The sequence below is a fragment of the Drosophila novamexicana genome, unplaced genomic scaffold (genome assembly GCF_003285875.2).
Source record: "Drosophila novamexicana strain 15010-1031.04,08,12 unplaced genomic scaffold, DnovRS2.1 tig00000008-arrow-pilon, whole genome shotgun sequence".
NCBI classification, from domain to species: domain Eukaryota; kingdom Metazoa; phylum Arthropoda; class Insecta; order Diptera; family Drosophilidae; genus Drosophila; species Drosophila novamexicana.
The window spans coordinates 3,312,221-3,331,151 of NW_020824765.1; the positions used below are offsets into that span (position 1 = coordinate 3,312,221).

At 43.4% G+C, this 18,931-nt stretch overlaps 4 protein-coding genes across 5 annotated transcripts; all 4 read left to right on the forward strand.

Moving 5' to 3' along the window:
- Positions 1-1,268: 1,268 nt before the first annotated feature.
- LOC115759745 lies at positions 1,269-4,033 on the forward strand. The gene is made up of 3 exons (XM_030700788.1): positions 1,269-1,364; positions 2,831-3,232; positions 3,285-4,033. Exons 1-3 carry the CDS (start codon positions 1,355-1,357, stop codon positions 3,761-3,763), a joined length of 891 nt encoding a protein of 296 aa, XP_030556648.1. The 5' UTR covers positions 1,269-1,354; the 3' UTR covers positions 3,764-4,033.
- A 1,674-nt stretch (positions 4,034-5,707) lies between these two features.
- Positions 5,708-7,032, forward strand: LOC115758455 (acidic mammalian chitinase). The gene is made up of 4 exons (XM_030699126.1): positions 5,708-5,777; positions 5,842-6,283; positions 6,344-6,552; positions 6,608-7,032. The coding sequence occupies exons 1-4, from the start codon at positions 5,717-5,719 to the stop codon at positions 7,000-7,002; spliced, it is 1,107 nt and encodes a 368-aa protein (XP_030554986.1). The 5' UTR covers positions 5,708-5,716; the 3' UTR covers positions 7,003-7,032.
- A 2,538-nt stretch (positions 7,033-9,570) lies between these two features.
- Positions 9,571-11,220, forward strand: LOC115763053 (acidic mammalian chitinase). The gene is made up of 5 exons (XM_030705482.1): positions 9,571-9,634; positions 9,705-9,881; positions 9,948-10,218; positions 10,276-10,484; positions 10,547-11,220. The coding sequence occupies exons 1-5, from the start codon at positions 9,571-9,573 to the stop codon at positions 11,218-11,220; spliced, it is 1,395 nt and encodes a 464-aa protein (XP_030561342.1).
- Positions 11,221-11,723: 503 nt separating this feature from the next.
- LOC115759377 lies at positions 11,724-18,887 on the forward strand. 2 transcript variants are annotated; one of them, XM_030700285.1, is made up of 4 exons: positions 11,724-12,046; positions 12,099-12,553; positions 12,612-15,634; positions 16,179-18,887. In XM_030700285.1, exons 2-4 carry the CDS (start codon positions 12,112-12,114, stop codon positions 18,735-18,737), a joined length of 6,024 nt encoding a protein of 2,007 aa, XP_030556145.1. In that variant the 5' UTR covers positions 11,724-12,046; positions 12,099-12,111; the 3' UTR covers positions 18,738-18,887. The 2 variants fall into 2 exon arrangements, with proteins under 2 accessions (XP_030556145.1, XP_030556146.1); XM_030700286.1 differs by having other exon boundaries at positions 12,111-12,553.
- Positions 18,888-18,931: the final 44 nt, after the last annotated feature.

The window sequence follows — 18,931 nt, forward strand, 5'->3', positions numbered from 1 at the left end:
TTGGGTTAAATAGTACAAATATATAGACATATTTATTTCAAAACTGAAAATATCAACTGATGATCTTTAGATGTAATCCATTTAGAGCGTCGTCCGCGTCACTTTAATTACAAGCTGGGTAAATAAATGCATCCGTTTATTTGTTTAATGCAAGTTAAACATTCCGATTTCCTCCCACTTCTTGGATCCGACCGGATCTAGTCTGTATTTCATATGCCTTCCATACTTACGATCGATTGAAAAGTTAGAAGAATGGAATATGTGGAATTGAATATAGATCATATGTATATATGTATACAGATTAAGCCGTAATACTCTAACAAAACAGAAATGCACCCTTTTATTTGATGAATGAGGTATTTCTTCAACTAGTTTTTAAAAACAATTCCAGAACTCTTTTACGTCTTTCGCCATAGCCATGACGTGATCTTTAGAGTTTATCTCATCATAGTTGGCATGACAAATATAATAAAGCCGGCATATGACGGCATATGAATTGATATTCAAAATCTAAGAGTGTTGCGAATTCAAAAGCTACCCGTCAACAGAAGCTTTTCAAACTTCGCTTCAGCTTTATAGTAGAGTGTGCGTGTGTGTTTATGAATGTGAGAAATGTATATATGTAAAATTTATATCATTTGAGCTTGTGACTTACAAAGCTGTGTATACCCTGCCACAAGGCATTACAATGTTGGTACACGCAATGTTTGTCCTGTTTACAGGCCAGCCTTAAAAATGATTCGGCGTAAATTTTGGAACCCGTTGAATTTTCTACAATATAAAACTAAGGCAATAATATATTTTGGAGAAAAATTCCAGTCAGTTTTTCCATTTTTTATTATTTTAACTTTATATAAATTCGAATTCGTATGAGTTCGCCTTATCTAAATACTCGTAAAATATCAACATTGTTGAAAACATTTCTTACTCTTGGTACGGGCACACTCTTTTCAAGAAAATAGTTTTACGTGTTGCCAAGCCTGTGGAAAAAGTGTTCTGTTTACCGCTTTTGCATAACGATTCAAAAGTAGAGCTTTAACTGTTAGCACAATGGGATATACATATGCATGTGAGTTCTCAGAGGTCTTACATACATATGTAATTGGGTACAGTCTGACCAGCATCGAATAGACTAAGATCCCCTCGATGCCCGATCCAATGCATGCTCGTATTGTTACTATACTTCGCAACGGAAAGCTCGCGTGACAACTCGAAGCTTTTTGCCATGCCTCTGTGTGTCTCTCTGGCTAAGCAGGTGTTTACCTCGCAACTGAAATTTCTCGCTGCGCCAGTTTGAATCAGAATCTCAGACAGCGAACAACGTCGAGTCCAAGTAAAAACAACAAAAGCAACCATGCCAATTGGTGAGTCGTGAGTGGTCCGAGTGAATTTAATAGATAGTGGAATAAGAATAACAGCTTGACCTCAAATTATTGTGGACTGACACCAGTGCATCTGCATTAATATTATTCCACGACCCAATAAAGCCGGCTGCGGCAGCTCTCTCCCTCTCTCGCTCTCGCTCTCTCTGTGTGTAATTTGGTTACTTTTTGGCCGGTGTCCAATAAAAAAAGACTAAAAAGAATAACAGAAAATTATGTTAACAGTTCACGATATTTGTCAATGTTTTCTATACTATGGCTATGCTTTTTATAGGGGCGTTGCCCTCAATAACAATAAAGAAAGTTATGTTGCTTACTTAAGAAAGGTGAAAAAAACCGTTAGGCATTCTAAACAGATCTCAGTTAGTTTAAACCAACTCAAAATTGCGAATCTCAACAGAGCATTGGTAAATACTGTGGAAGTTTTGCACGCAAAGCGTTGACTCACTTTATATAAGACATCTTTCTTATCTCCACTTTGAACTTTGACAATAATCAATACGAAGCAGAAATTGGCCGAAGCTTGACCTCGAGGTGCAGCCAAATGATGTCATTCTCGACAATATTCGCTGTGATGTGAAATTTGAGCAAACATTTTTCATTCCACAAACAGATACAACCACATACGACACACAGATTGATGAGCATACTTTGAATGCCAACAGCTTTTAGACTAAGCGTGTGTATGTAAATCCGTGCACATAGATATAGATACATTTCTAGCAGAGAACCCGCTAAATGCCCACTTTTTGTGTGAATGTTTGTATAAGTAAATAAGTAGATACACCTAAATGTATCTATGAGCGGATACCAGATCTTTTAGAGCTGGGCTCAATGTAGAGCCGGGCTCTCAGCGGAATGAGTAATCGCTTGGGTCTAGAAAATGCTTCGGCGCCGGCACCATTCAAAATGACATCATGCGAATCAAATGCGTTGTTTTTCTAAACACAAACAAAGTCAAAAAACAAATTCCAGAATGCGTCACTCGAGACTGGTGGACTGGGAGATACCCTGTAGGTAGCCTCTTTAGCCAGATATTCAACAAAAATTTTATGATTTGGAGGTTGTTATTATCAATATTAAATATTGGATTTGTTTGTGAAGAATGCGTCACTCAAGATGGGTTGACTAGCAGATACCCTGTAGCCAGACATTTATCAAAAATTGAATGATGTGAAGTCTATTATCATAACTATTTTGATTATTAAATATTCGATTTGTTTGTGAAGAATGCGTCACTCATGACTGGTTGACTAGGAGATACCCTATAGGTAGCTACTATAGCCAGACATTTATCTAAAATTGAGTAATATGGACGATATTAGTAAAGCTATTTTAATTATTAAATATTAGATTTAAATCTTTTTGGGTTCGACTAATTAAATTGTTTACCTTTTTACAATCCATCCTGCTTGCTTCCATATTAAAATATTACTTTTGTTTTGTAGAAGTCAACACACCCGATAAATTGGAATACCAATTCTTCCCGGCCAGCGGCGGAGTCTTCACCTTTAAGGTGCGTTCTGCCAAGGATGCCCATATCGCGCTCACCCCTAGCCCGCAGGGAAGCGCTCCCATTTACGAGATTTTCTTGGGCGGATGGGAGAACAGCAAGTCTGTTATTCGCAAAGATGGCCAAAAACCAGATGTGGTCGAGGTGCCAACACCAGGCATTCTGAACGCCGGCGAGTTCCGTGGCTTCTGGGTGCGTTGGTACGACAATGTCATCACCGTGGGTCATGAGGGCGACGCTGCCGCCTTCCTGTCCTACGATGCGGGAGCTCTGTTTCCAGTCAACTATGTTGGCATCTGCACGGGCTGGGGTGCCAGCGGCACCTGGCTGATAGATGGTAGGCGCATAATTATTTTGAAAGGATTTCTAATCAACTGTGAATTCTGCAGATGCCGCACCCTCGGCGCCCGCTATGGGCTTCGCTCCGCCCACTGGCAGCGGAGCCGGATGCTGGGTAGCCGCCGCCAACGGCGAGGTTCCGGCAAACGCCATGCAGGGCGGCTTCGATAGCAGCGAGCAGCTGTACATTGCGCGCGCTCGTCACGAGGGCGATCTCATTCCCGGCAAGCTGCATCCTTCACATGGCGTCACCTACGTTGCCTGGGGCGGCGGTGAGCACGGCCACAACGAGTACGAAGTCCTTTGCGCCGGCGGCGGCCAATGGCTGCCCGTCGAGGCTGGCAACATTCCACCCAACGCTGTGCCCGCCGGTGAGACATCTGAGGGCGAGCCCCTCTTCATTGGACGCGCCACCCACGACGGCACAGTCACAGTGGGCAAGGTGCAGCCATCTCACGGCTGCTGCTACATACCCTATGCCGGCGAGGAGCTGGCCTACAAGGAGTTCGAGATTTACGTCTCCAACTGAATCATCAATCGGAGTAGCCCGAATGTATTTAATAGTCAACCTGTGCATCCTAGATGCCTTGAGACGCACGCACTGAAATTTTGAATATGCAACTTCCGCTTTTTTCAACGCTTGGCAGCTGAATATATTTTCTTTTATATTTATTTTCTGTCAATTATATATATTTTTTTTATTGTTGATGAATCTCGAATCAAATAGCGGTTAATAATGTTTTCTATTGTAACTTTTGCACAGTTAACCTGAAATGTTAATAAACTTAAAGTTTAAGAATATGTAAGTATTTTTTTTAAATCGCATATTCCACCAATAAGGAATGGATCCATTACATCAGTTTGAACTAAGATATTAGGCAATATTATATTTTCATATGATGATTTTTATGAATCCACTAGAATCCTTTTTCTTAACCGGATTGTTATATCATATCGGATGATATATCATCATATATAATAATCCTCGCGAAATTACTTTCTGAAGGACTATTTTTAAGAAAGTGGAAAACTGGTACAATCTCAAGAATGATAGGAAATTTTTGTAGTAATGGTGGCATTCCAAAATTAAGTAATATCTTAATTTATTTAAGCGTATTTTCGTCAAATATATCTCCTTTATAACCAACCCGGTTATGGAGCCTAGAGAGCATGGCTTCTCGCCGCTCCCGGCCGATCTACATGAACTACATTTTCTAAAGCCTTCGATAAGGTCAGGTAACAGGCGTTCTCGTTAAGAAGTGGTCTAGGCTGGGTTTTCATTCATCTTCTTTGAAGCTAATTAGGTTCCTATCTGTCTGATCGCATTTCGCATCTTCTGGGGTATCTCAGGGAAGTTGTCTTGGTCCACTTCTATTTCTTGCATCCGTTTATCCGATTATCTTTTATTTGCCAATGAACTTAATATATTAAAAAGCAATTTGTCTGATTCTGCCGAATTACTCTTACAACTTGCCTGAATGAGAAGACATAACCATTTAACATTAAACTTGGCTTTCATCCTACTTTTAATGGACAAGAACTTACTTGTAAATCGTAAAGCTTTAGGCTTCGCTCGACAAACTCAGCTTTAAAAACTTTAAAATGGCATTTGCGGAAAATTCACTCCTTGAAGAAACGAAGAACAGACCCAAAGTCAACTAAAACCTGCTAATTAGGTAATTTTCATTAGGTTGTGTGTCTCAAAGAGCTGAATATCACTTGCGTATGCCAAATAATTATCTCTTAATTACCTTCGTTTTTATACCCTCTACCCTTATATTGATATAACGGGTATAGTTGGGAAAGGATTCTGGGATCATTTAAAGCATAATATATATGATTCTTTCAATCTGCACAATAGTCAAAAGTTAACAAGAGTTATTTGATATAGGCTGCCGACTAGCAGTTACAATGCATCAGCTCCACAAGATAATAAATATGGTTGCTTTAGTCGGGGGTGACCGACTAGGAAATACCCTGTGCCTTTCTTAAGCCTGCGCCAAACTTTTGGTAATTTAATGTTGACTAACTCTCAAAATTGATTTTTATTGGTACTCAAATATTGAGAGATATCGACAGTAAATAATAAACTTATTTTGGGTATACTATAGCATATTATATATAAATAATAACAAATAAAATAAAATATCAAATCTCTAGCTTTTTAGTTACTAAGATCGACGTGGTCGATTATCCTTTCAGCGTATAAGCTGACATTGTAAAACCGATCGAAAGAAAAGGTTTGTACGAATTACTTCTTAAATAATTGATATATTAAGATAATGAGGTGTTTATTGTTTTGGTTGAAGAGGAGGGTTCGCATAAAGAAATCTCAAATATAATATACTTATGCTGCAATCTTAGCTGATATTGTGATAAGTGCCCACATAAATAAGTCAAGCGCGTCATTTAAACAGCGATAAGGAATTTTGTATAAAAGTAGCAGCAACTGCAAAAAAGGAAACAGTCTAAACTAGCCAAAATGGGCAAGCTAATAGCTCTTCTCGTCATTCTCAGTCTTAGTGCTCTGATTACGGGCGAGCGTAAGTGCAGATTACGGAAAATGGCAAATACGCTGATTACTTTACCTCATTTGTTGTCTTAAAGGCATTGTCAACTGCTATTGGGGCACGTGGGCGAATTACCGGAGTGGCAATGGCAAATTCGATGTATCCAACATCGATGCCAACTTGTGCACGCATCTGAGCTATTCGTTCTTTGGCATCAACGACAATGGCGAGATTCAGTCGCTGGACACGTGGCTGGACTATGATTTGGGCTTCATCAACCAGGCCATTGGCCTGAAGAGCCAGAATCACAACCTCAAGGTACTGGCTGTGGTTGGTGGCTGGAACGAAGGCTCTGCCAAGTACTCCTCCATGGCCAGCGACTGGAATAAGCGTCAGAACTTTATTAACTCTGCTCTCAACCTGCTGCGCAACCATGGCTTCGATGGCCTGGACCTGGACTGGGAGTACCCCAATCAACGGGGTGGCAAATGGGAAGACCGCTCCAACTTTGTCACCTTGCTGAGGGAAATCAAGGAAGCGTATGTATCCCTCAAGTGATCAAATTGGTTCGCATCGACTTTTATTTTGTTAATGTCTAGCTTCGCACCCTACGGCTATGAGCTGGGCATTGCTGTGGGCGCGGGCGAGTCCATAGCCAGCAGCTCCTACGAAATCGCAAACATTGCTCAGCAGGTGAACTTCATCAACGTTATGACCTATGATTTCGCCATGGCCTCGGACGGCCAGACTGGCTTCAACGCCCCACAGTGGGCCATCGAGAACTCCATCAATTATTGGCTCAACCAAGGTAATTGGTTAATGCGACAGTTTGTTGTTCCGGTTTATTTCACACCAATCCGTAGGTGCACCTGCCAATAAACTTGTGCTTGGCATTGGCTTGTATGGACGCACATTCCAGCTATCGGACCCCTCTCAAAATTGGCCAGGAGTTCCATGCCGAGGCGTGGGCGGTGCAGGTCCCTTCACCGGCGAAGGTGGCTATTTGGGCTATAATGAGATTTGCCTGAACAACTGGCAGACGGTCTTCGACTATAATAATGCCGCTCCCTATGCCTTTTCCGGAGATCAATGGGTCAGCTTTGACAATGTTCTCAGTGTCCAGTGGAAAATGGACTTCGCTCTGTCCAAGAACTTAGCCGGAGCTATGGTGTGGTCTATAGAGACGGACGACTTCCGTGGCCACTGCGGCGAGTCATATCCCCTCCTGAAGACCATCAACAGAAAGTTGCGTTGGTAATTTTAATTGCAAAAATAATTATTGTATATCCTGTATTAATGTGTGTGTGCAATCATGCCAATTGATAAATAAATAGTAAAAGTAAAGACTTAACGCATAAAACTATTTTATTAGATTCAACTGAGGAAATAACTGATAGAAATAATAATAAACTAGAAAACGACTAAGCAGGCTTCTGCTTCTCATTAGCACTTTGTCTATGATTTTCCTAAATAATTAATTAAATAAATAATTAAATGAGCTTCTCAAATGAAGTTACTCAAACATGATCGTCCTAGTCGAGTGTACTCTTCTGGCAGATAGCTGGCATTTGTGTTACCAGCCTAGAAATCGACAAAAATAGACCTATTACCTATACAGGTAAGAGGTCTCGTGTCGAGAGTGCTCTTCTGGACGATACCTGGTAACCTGCTGTCGAGAGCCCTTGCGTACTTAAGTCTGATTAATATTGTTGATAGCGCAACTAATTATATTATTTTTGCAGTTTTTTGCTTGTTGATGTTTGTTATTTGACGCATACTATATAAACTACACAGACGTTGTATTTGCAAATACAAATTTCTAAGGAATGGTTATAATGCAGGGAGAAGCGGGGCTTCTCCGACCCCATAAAGAATACATATTCTTGATCAGGTAGATCTGGTGCCATGTCTGTCAATTTCCCGTCTGTATAAACTTGTGCATTTTGTAAAAGATCTTAACTAGACAGCTGCTTGGTGGGGGGAGTATCTTTTAGGCTTCCCTTAACTTACAGCTAAAGAGCTTGTACGCTGACTCAGGCTGCAAATATATCTAAAGTTTTACCAATGTTGATTTCGAATTCATAGAAGGTGACAGCAACAAAGCTGAGATATGTCACAAACTGCAGCAAACAGTTTGGGTAAAGAAAGTGTGGCAACTTGCAAACTCACTTTGAAGGTGAGGCCAATAAACACAGTCACCTGGGCTGACCGGAAGTCTAATGGTCCGAGCATTAACAGGTCATTGGGCAATCGGAGCACATGCCATGCGACTAACATATACTATAGGCATCGGTCCAAATTTCCCATTAACATAAATCTGCCAAAGCTAACCGATTTCCATAAGGCTTGGCTTTTTGCCCATGGAGATTCATGTCAAAATCCTATTTCTGTTGCATACTTCTTCTGCATCTATGCTGCATTAAGTTACAGGTGATACGGAACCTAGTCATGTAGTCGTTAAATTGGACAACTCTCTGATTTAAGTGGCCCTATTCGTTTAGAAGGATTGCAAACAGACCCAAGGCATCACAACGGGCCTAATATTTCGGCAGCCACTGTAGCCTAAGCTACCTTGATTCTTGAGCCAAAACATAAAGTTTGCATTTGAAAAGCGTATTTTTAAAAATTTCATTTAAATTTAATGTGACACTTGTCTGCGTTTATCAAAGCATGCGATCTAACATTGAACTCAGCCTTATCAAGATACTTTTTCCGTACATTGTTTGATTGTAAGAAAAGGAAAGATACAATGATATTTTATATTCTTTTGATTTCTCTTTGCGAAGCCCGCTTAGTATAAAGATGTCGTTCAAGAGTAAAAGTGCTGTGGTTAAAAGTAATATACATTCCGATTCCGTAAAGTATATACTCTTTTTGTTAGCATCAAAAGCTGTGTCAATCTGGGGATATCCGAATAGAATTCTAAATCATATTTATATCTATTTATGTGTGACAGTTAATTATTATCGGCTTCAAGCTTTGCTTACGACTGAAATGTGCTAAACTATATACTTACGCGCAAGTTTATACCTCTTAACATGCAGGTGTTCCCATTTGCGGGAAACGGAGTAAAATAACCAAATTAGAAATATTCCAGCTCTGTTCATACTCCAAAAACAATTTTTTAGAAATGATTATAAGCCTTATCTTTTCGGGCTCCAGAAGGAACAATATCTAAAATAATAAGTACTAGGCTCTTAAAATCTCAGAGATCGACAGACGGGCTGGCATGGCTAGATCGACTCGGTAGTTGATGCTGATCAAAAAACATATATTGTTTTTGTTTTTAGGAGAAGACATCTACTGCCCGTTAGTAACTTTGTTAGCTAGTGTAATTTTATTATTTTCTTAAATAATATTGCTAGCAATAAATAATAAGTCAGTGCTAGCTTTTGGGGGTCGACATGCCGCTGTATCACGCAGATAACTTTATAGAATGCCAAATATAATGAAAGCACGACAAAGGTACTTAGGCTAGTTTCCTTTTCGGTTAATCTCAATAGGTATATGGATTCCATTAAAATACAGCTCGAGTACAAGTGGACATTGGCAAGGCGCACTTGAGTGGAGAGTATGAGTCAAAATTTAATTTAGTATACGCATATTGAAGTGCGAAATATAGGAGGAGCGCTTTTGTAATCTAGATTATCCAACAGATGCAATATATTAGGACATTGTTTTTCATGGTGTCAACGTTGACTCCGCCCGCAGATGGCAAATGTTATCTACCCAGTTCACAGTAGATTGTCGTTTATGGATCTGATAAGTAAAGCGAGTGCACGACCTATAAAAGAAACGACAAACTGAACTCAGAGCTAGAGTAAGCATGAAGTCATTCGCGTACTTGGTATTTTCATTGATTTGTCTAGGTCAGCTGGCCTCCAGCGACAGTAAGTGCGAGTAGCTCCTTCTGAGAACCCGTTTGTCATCGGTCGTTATTGATCTGGGCGTGTCTTGCAGAGATAATCAACTGTTATTGGGGCACTTGGGCCAACTATCGTCCGGGAGATGGAAAATTTGAGCCCTCCAACATAGATCCTTCCCTGTGCACGCACATTAGCTACACGTTCTTTGGCATCAGCGACTCGGGCGAGTTCAAGTCCCTGGACACATGGCTGGACATGGATGATGGTCTGGGTAAGTATCTGAACATTTCCGAATATTCGTCAATCAGTTTGAGTGAACTTAGCCATTATTTTGTAGGTTTCATAAGCAAGACAATTGCTTTGAAACAGGTGAATCCCAAGCTGAAAGTATTGGCTGTGGTGGGCGGATGGAATGAAGGCTCCACCAAATACTCGGCTATGGCTGCTGATCCAGCAAAAAGGGCAACCTTTATTTCCTCCACATTGTCCTTCATCCAGCAATACGGCTTCGATGGTCTGGACTTGGACTGGGAATATCCCGGACAACGCGGCGGCAATGATGCGGATCGAGCCAACTTCGTTACGCTTCTGCGGGAAATTAAGGAATCGTAAGTGGAATTATGAGCTAGAAAAAAATATTGTGTATTATCATTATGATGGTACAGATTTGATCCGCACGGCCTGGAATTGGGCATTGCTGTGGGTGCCTCTGAAGCCTCTGCGACCATTTCCTACGATATTCCGGCCATTTCTCAGCATTTAACATTCATTAATGTGATGACCTATGACTTCCACATGGCACTAGATGGCTATTTGGGCTTCAATGCTCCATTGCCAGAGGTGGAAAAGTCTATCGACTACTGGCTGCAGCAAGGTAAGTGACTTATCCCACAGTTTTCAGCGAATATACTCATGTATCTATAATTTTTTGTCTAGGTGCGCCGGCTGAGAAGCTTATCCTGGGCATTGGCTTCTATGGACACAGTTACCAGATGGTGGACAGCTCCCAAAACCAGCCTGGCGCAGCCTGCATTGGACCCGGTAACGAAGGTGTCTATACGCGCGAGAAAGGCTTCCTGGGCTACCATGAAATTTGCCAAAACAACTGGCAAACTGTATTTGATGGCGAGAATAAGGCTCCATACGCTTTCCAAGGCGATCAGTGGATTGGCTACGACAATGTTGAAAGTATTGAACTCAAGATGCAATTGGTAGCGTCACGAAATTTGGGCGGCGCTATGACCTGGTCCATTGAGACCGATGACTTCCGTGGCCTCTGCGGAGAGGCATACCCCTTGCTGAAGACCATGAACAGAGCCCTAGGAGTCGATGTAGGAAACGGCGGTGGTGGCGGAGGCGGTGGCAGTGTGACTCCGGCACCTACACCTAGCCCGGCACCTACACCTAGCCCGACTCCAGGAGGTGGCGGTGGAGGTGGTTCCAACGAGAGTTGTTCAACTGATGGCTACTTCCTGCACAGCAGCGACTGCAGTCGTTACTATCAGTGCGTAGATGGCATTCGCTATGACTTCCAATGCGGGGGTGGACTTTATTTCGACGTTAGCTCATTGAACTGTAACTGGGCCTCCGAAGTCGACTGCCCCTACTAAACCTTCAAAAATAAAGCAGAAATCATAAAAAGTATGACTTTTAATTGCATATTTATAAGACTATTCAATATATAGGTACTGTTTTTAAACTATATTCTATACATATAAGATTTATCTTACATTTAACAAAAAAAAAGTTTTTTTTGACTAACTGAACGCTTTTGGGTTTTTGGTATGAAAAACACCGAAGACAAGAAAAAATGTTGCTATTGAACCGTAAGCCCAAACCTTATATGGCCTATGGGTCTGAGCATCAAATAATCAAGTGAGAAATCGCGGGTTCAAACTATAATAATTATATAATATTTAATTTATAAATGTATTTATTCTCTTTTTTATTATTCGCAAACTTAAACAAAAATAATTTTAAAAAAGAGAAGAAAAAATCAATATTTGATTAAAAATTTTATTTTAATTTGTCAAAGATTCAAGTCTGCTTTGAATTTTAAGTTATCTTGGTATTTTGGTAATTTCTGAGTAATTCAAACCGGCTTGAAGCAGGTCAAAAAGTGCTTGTAATTTTTCCTTTAAGGCTATTTTATTTGTTTCTGTCGCAAAGGTTTTTCTTTCAAGTAATTTACGTGTTTAGGTATTTTCAAATAATTACTAGCTCATTTAATCGAGTTAACATCTAGGACTTCGTTTTGCGCAACATGAACGCATAATGCGCAATGTTAAACAACAGCACTGTTATACTCAAAAAGGCAACGGCGTCAAAAAATAAATGGTGGCTTCTCTGTACGCGCGAAAGCTGACGCCGCTTTAAAATTTATTCGTAAATTACAAATAGTTTATTCATTTAAATGAAATAGCAATAAAGAAACTCGTAAGTGAATAGAAAAGTGCATGTTTAAGTTAATAACGTGAAGCGATAACAGATGCATTATCAGAATGTCATCATCCACATCATCCAGACTGACGCTCTCGCTGGGAGATCAGCAACTTGCCAAACTGACCAATGAGTCGCCTGAAATTCGCATGCGCGCATTGGAGCAGGTTGAAACGCGCTTCATGCGTTGCCTGCAACATGGCGAAACAATCAATTTCAAGCCGGTGCTGCTGCTCAAGCAACTAATACGCTGGTTTGGCTACACGCCACTGACAGCCGCAGATCGCGTACTGGCACTGATGCTGGAGCTGATGCGATCAGATTACAGTGATGCGGTTGTGCGCAAGATTCCTTACCAGCGCTTGGAAGCGGAGCTGGAAAAGATACGGAAAATACTGCGTTGCCTGCAGTCAACACGCGCCATGGAACTGCTGGACAATCTGTACAGTTTGGTAATTGCCTTGTACAAAGAAGCCAACCCCAGTCCAGGCAACAACAGTTCAGGTACGGTTGTTACATATGGTATCTAAATCTTATTCATTCGTTCGTGTGTGTTTTTCAGGCGAATCACAGTGCAGCGTTGGCGAAATGGAATTGTTTTCGATTGAAAGTTTTAACATAAGCCCCGAAGACTATGAGCCGGCTTGGTCGTGTGCTAGCGTGGACGATTTAGCCACAATGAAGACCATGGTGGACACCCTCACCATTGACAACGATCTGCGGCTCCAAGAGAATTTAACTAGTCTACAAGTCAAATTATGCGACTACCCAGTTGAGCAGCTGTGCCAGCCGCCGCATATATTCCTCCAGTTGCTGCACGTGCAGCAGCTGCAAGCTGGCGCAACCCTTCTGCATGTAAACCGGGCGCTTCTTACTTTTGTAAAGCTGCTGCAGCGTCGCCTTCGGATTCGCAACAAATCACTGGACTACGCTTTTAGTGTTAAGGCACAAGCAGCGTTGCCGCAGCAGTTACGCGTTTCCAGTGTCTTGGCTCTGATACTGAATGGCTGCTTGGAGTTGCTTGGGCCGCCGTTGCTGGAGCACTGTAATCACAATTGGCCCCTGATCGAGCTGAGCGTTGAGGTAATAAAAACCTTTGGTCAAATCGCAGCAGCCATACCAGAAAATATCGTGCAGCGACTGGGCCTGATTGTGCCCAAGCTAATAAGATATTGCGCCAGCTTTGATGTGGCTAATGTTAGCGAAACGCCCAACTTGGTAAAAAAGCTGATGATACCACGACTTGAATCGCTGATATTTAATGGATTGCTCCTGGATGTCATAACGCTGAGTTTGTCGGACAATGGAACCATCGACAAGCCTACCGCCCGGATGTTGCTACAGCCCCTAATTCTGGACAGTTCATACTTGTCCTGTGTGCCCATGCGTATGCACGAGTTGTGTAATCTATGTGGCGTGATTTGCACTGAGGCTGCGCCTGAGGAGCAGCAAATGCTTCGCCTTAAACAAGCTTATAGCTTGGCGCTGGCTCAGTTGGTGGCGGAAACAAAACTACCGCCCATGGAATTGCTCCAAGAACAACGTCAAATGTGTCTCGTACTCCTGCTGCTGGGTAGCGAATCCTTGATGAAACAGCTCATTCAGGCAATCGTAAAATGCACCAGCTTCTATATAGCCAAGCCTGAACTGCGCCAGGAGGCGGAGTCCCTGCTGCACACCTTGTTCGATCTACCCGACGAACGACTGCGCAGCTGTGCCCTGCGACTGCTGAAGCAGCCCGTTGTTGAGCATTTTCACGCCTTTATGAACAGTAGTAACTACCTGATGGGCTGTACCAACACTGAGTTAGCTAAACGCCATATCCTTGGGCTGCCCATGAGCTCGCAGCTGCTGCGCAAGCTGCTCGTGCAGGGCTGGCTTCCTGGACAGTCGCTGCAGCTGCAGCAGTGGTGCATTGACTATTTAATAATGGTAGTGGGACTCGCCAAGCTGGTCTCGTGTAAGGACTTTAATGAAATATTCAAGATTGTCATACCCGTGGTGCCACTTCTCGTGTGTCGCGCCATCAACCAACCACAGCTGCAGCATATGCTTTGGGAGCTGTTTGATCCGGATAGCGAATATCTGGAGCCGCCACAAGCTCTGCGCGGCAACGTCTGTTACCTGTTTCATCCGGATGCAAAGTTTCGCAAGGATGCCATAGGTCGGATCGCCTACATCCTGGTCTGGCAAGATCATCAGCACAAATACAGACCCGCCATGGATAAGCTGTGTTTGGACTTCATTGGCCACGACGTGTGCGCCATACAGCCGCCCGTTAACTATTACAACTTTTTTAGCGAGCGCTCTAATTTGCCATATTCACGCAGCCTAAATACGCTGCTGCGTCTGCTGGAGACGCCCGACCTGAAGCCAAGCATACGCAAATCTACACTGACTCAGCTAAATGTCATACTACACAATTGGGAGGCCGTAGAATCGTTTACCACTTGTGACGGCGCCTACGTACTCTGTTTGAAAGCCCTGCATGATCCGCTGCTGCGTGATAGGAGCGGAGGAATTGAAGATACCGAAACGCTGCTACCAGCGGTGAGTATTCTGCTGAGGGTGCTCTTTCGCAGCGAACGGTTTCGTCATGAGTTCAAAGACAACGCAGAAATGCTGGTCTGTCTCTTGCGCTGTCTTTTCCTAATGCCTCACGAGACGCAGCTGCGCGCCGAGGTGAGCATTTGCATATTCCAACTGCTCTTTCACGAGCACATGACGGCCAATGATGCAAACCTCAAGCTGGACGTTGACCTCTCTGCTATCGTTGTGCCGGTTAGTTACGAACTGGATAGCACCATACCACCCACGGCTGCCACTGAAGGCCTAGCACTGCAGCAGCATTTGTTAGTGAAGCACTTTGATAACAATGCAGCCATGGAAGCTCAGCACTGGCGCCTTTTTATGGCGCACAGGATTTGCGGCTCTCCGGAGGACCTGACGCTGTCTGGGGTCCGTGAACTAGACATTAGAGAGACACTGAAACTAAAGCCAGCTGACTTGGCACTGGTCCATGCTTCGCTCGTCCACCTGCAGGTGCAGAACCAACTCATCGCAGCTAACAATTGTAGCAGCCACGAAACTTTACACCAACTGGTTGCAAGCATTCAGCTGTTCTTGGTGCTCCTGCGCGGCGACATGCTGCCCGCTCAGTGTAGCAACCTATGGACGCTTATGCACAAGTATCTACGGCTAACCCCTGGCAATGAGGCAGATATGCAGCTGTACATGGAATTGTTGGAGCTATGTCTGAGCTGTTTACGGCATCGTTTACCGGAAGTACTGGCGGGCCTTAGCAATGCCCTCGAAACCGACCCTCATCACAGTTTCATGGTGATCCTTCGCGATGGCAACGTCTCCCTGAAGCTTCTGCACTTGGTCACTGACTGTCTGGTACATCTATTGCGCTGGCATCGCCAACAGAACAACAGCACGTGGCTTGGCAAACTCTTCGAGGAGCTAAGCACTCTGGCTCGCACCCATTTCGAGGAACGCAAACTACAGCATGTGCGCTGTGTTCTTTCCGTCCTGCGGCACCTAAGTGAGCGGCCGCTGCAATTGGACAACGCGAAGCTACAGGTAAGTCGATATTCTCTTAAAAGCCAATTTCGATATGAGTTTTGATACGACAAGGTCTCATTTTAATGCCATCAAAGTTTCACGAAGATCGCAAAATTTAAATAAGCAAAAATTATTTTGTCTGAGGGGTACAGGAGATTTTATATATATACTTTTACCTACCCGTTGTATAAAATTCCACAAAACCAATGGAAATATAATTTAAAATTATAGTTTGGTTTGAGGAGCGAATGAGAGATGTTTTATTGTGATTCTATGAAAAAAAAAAGAAAACAACAAGTGGTAACATAACAGGAAACAGAAAGAACGATACCTTTTCGTTAAATTCTTCTTTTCTTCTATGAAGGACATAACTTACATAAAATATATTTTCAGTAATGATAGATTGGTTTGTTTTATTCATGCAGATAGATTGATAGAATTTAGAAAATTAAATACTTTTGCAAACATATTGCTTTTCATACATATAAGAAGAATTATGATGCACGTAATTGCTAAGGTCGCTGGGGATATTTTTTAAAACAGAACTCTTACACATTTGCAGGCCTATTATCAGCATTATGTGCAGCTATCGAGTAACCTGCGGACGACCACGCAAACGGGCGCCCAGTGGCAACGCGACTGTCTGCTTATCATTTGTCAGTTGCAGACGCAGACCAAGCTACTGGCTCCCGCGATTTGCAAGTATCCCAGTGGCAACAAGGTTCTACGCTATCTACTGGGTCTGTGCGGCCACTCCGACACAGAGGTGCGCACTCTGGCCTGGGTGGCGATGGCGAATTGGATCAAGAGTGCCGGCAACAGCATGACCAGCATTTTGCTTGACTTTCATGATTTTCTGCCAGGTGGCCTGGCTGCCTGTTGCCTGAGCACGATGCTGGACAGCCACGAGGCGTTGCTGGTGCGTGAGCTGGCGGGTCGAGTTTTCGAGTTGATAATCCCACACATTGGCGCGACTGCTTGCAGCGAGTTGCTGATGTATCATTCGTTCCTTAAGCACGCTCACGCAGCACTTGTCGCGCTGCAGCTGTCCCCGGATAAAAGGCAAGACACCAAGAAAGCCGAAGCAAATAGCTCATTCGAATTAATTAGTTGCTGTGTAAGCATATGTGTCACGCAGGTTGCGCTGGAACCCAGCTGGTGTTCCATACTATGCAATCACGCGTTCTTCAATGGCCTTAGCGATTTGATGAAGATGAGCACGCCGCACAAACCGTACTGCAGTGTCTATCTGGAGCTATGTGCCGGACAAATCTGCAAGCTCTATGCGATGTGTTACCAATACAATTTTCAGTTTCTGCAGCGCAGTATATGCCGCGATCCTGTGCTGCTCAAGAGCTTTTTCTCGTTAATTAACGATGTGCTCGACCAGAAGGTGGTGCCGGAAAACCAGCTCGTCCAAATGCTAAAATTGTTAATGGTGTTTTGTAAGGATCAAAACGCCTACGACTTTCTGTGCGAAAAGTTTAAGACGCATCCGGAGCTGCTGTTCGATCTACTACTTTATGGCCTAAACCAGATCCTTATCCATCGAACAGTTCAGCGATACACTCTGTTAGCACTCTCGCTTCTGCTGATAAAGGCGCAGGATGCAGCAGAGGAACACAATTTATTAAGGGTATTTGAAGCGTATGTCGAAGAAACACACACAAGTGATGAAGAAAAGGACGAGGAAGATGACACGGACACAGATACCGACAGCGATGACAAGGAAAACAGCACAAATGCTTTGAATAAACAACTGAAGATATTGAGTTTAAAGCCCTTGGCAAGGCAAAAATTTCCTCCGACAAATCCAAAACAAGCAGCACCCGTCCCTGGTCAGTCCAAGGAATTCACCAACGCTGCTGTTTTGCTTTACCACAGTCTGGACCAGCTGTTCGAGCTACACTATCCGGCCAAGACGTACAGCTTCTTGCAGGCTCCCTCTAAAAGTCATGTGCAAATCTGCGAAGTGCTCGGCAATCTTCTAAAGCAGTCGGCCTGGGCGGCGGACGCTGCGCGACACTTCAAGCTGCTGGAACGCGTTTTACACCTGCTGGAGACGTTTCTCGACGATGCGAGTGTTGGCAATGCCACAGTCTATGTGCGGCGCGTCGGGGCCCACAAGTCGCGCGACATCATCAACAACCTGCTGGTGCTGCTCAACATGCTGATGCACTGGCAAAATACGCCGCACGCGGTAATAACGGATCCAGTGATGGCCGCTAGAGTTGTAAGAGTTCTGGTACGTTTATGGCCCTGGCTATCACATTCGGCTGTATTGAAACACATGACTGTGCGACTGACCACGTTGCTTACGGAACATTCCTTTGAGATGTGTAAACAGACCTCGCAGGTGCTGTCGAGCCAGTCGCATTCGCTGCTGCAGCTGATGGTGCGCGTGGCGGATCACGAGTCAACCAAAAAAGAGGGATCCGGCGCCAAGCCCGACTTCGCCAAGTGCAGCTCGGACTCAATTATTGATGCCGCACTGCGTGTTATGATCAACTGTTGCTCTTGCGCGGAGGGACGTCTGAGCCTGGGAAAGATGCGTGTGCTGGACATGTTTGACACTATTATGCCAGCTAGCAACAGCAATGCGGCCAGAGTAAAGTCAGACATATTGCTTGCTTGGCTAGCCTTTTGGGAGGTCTTCTCCAGATACGAGCTGGGCTACAAGATTTGTCACTTACAGGCGCTTCTCAATCTGGTACGTCGCTCTCCGCCACTTAGCAAGATGCGCATGCGCTGCCTTCGTATTATACGCAACATGTGCTTCAGCAATCACAACCGCATGCTCCTGGTCAACATGGCCGGGTTCCCAGACTTTCTACGGGATATCGTGTCACAGCCGGTGCAGGACGGCAGTGGTGGAGGTGATACAAACGTCGACTCGTATGTGGAGCACCATCTGGTGGTCTTGTGCCTGTGGAAGCTATTCGGCTTCAGCGCCAAATGCAAGGCCATGCTGCGAGGCACCAAATTACACAAGCAATTAACAATGCTTTGGGATCATCTGGTGGCTATGGAAACGGAACGTCCACATCAATTCAAGGTATTGCCTTTTGCTGCTGAACTAAAGGATTTGCTTGCAAAGCTTTTTGAATCGCTTCAACCATAATCCAATTAAGCATTTTATATATTGATATTGTCTTATTTCGTATTATTTGTTAACAATATTTTATTATTAGGTTGCATGTAAACTGTTTTGCATAAATGTTTCTGTAAGAAGCTTTTCTGAGTATCTCATTGTCAACCAAACTTATCAGGGCAATAAATATTTTACTGACAAATTAGATATATGTTAGGTTTATT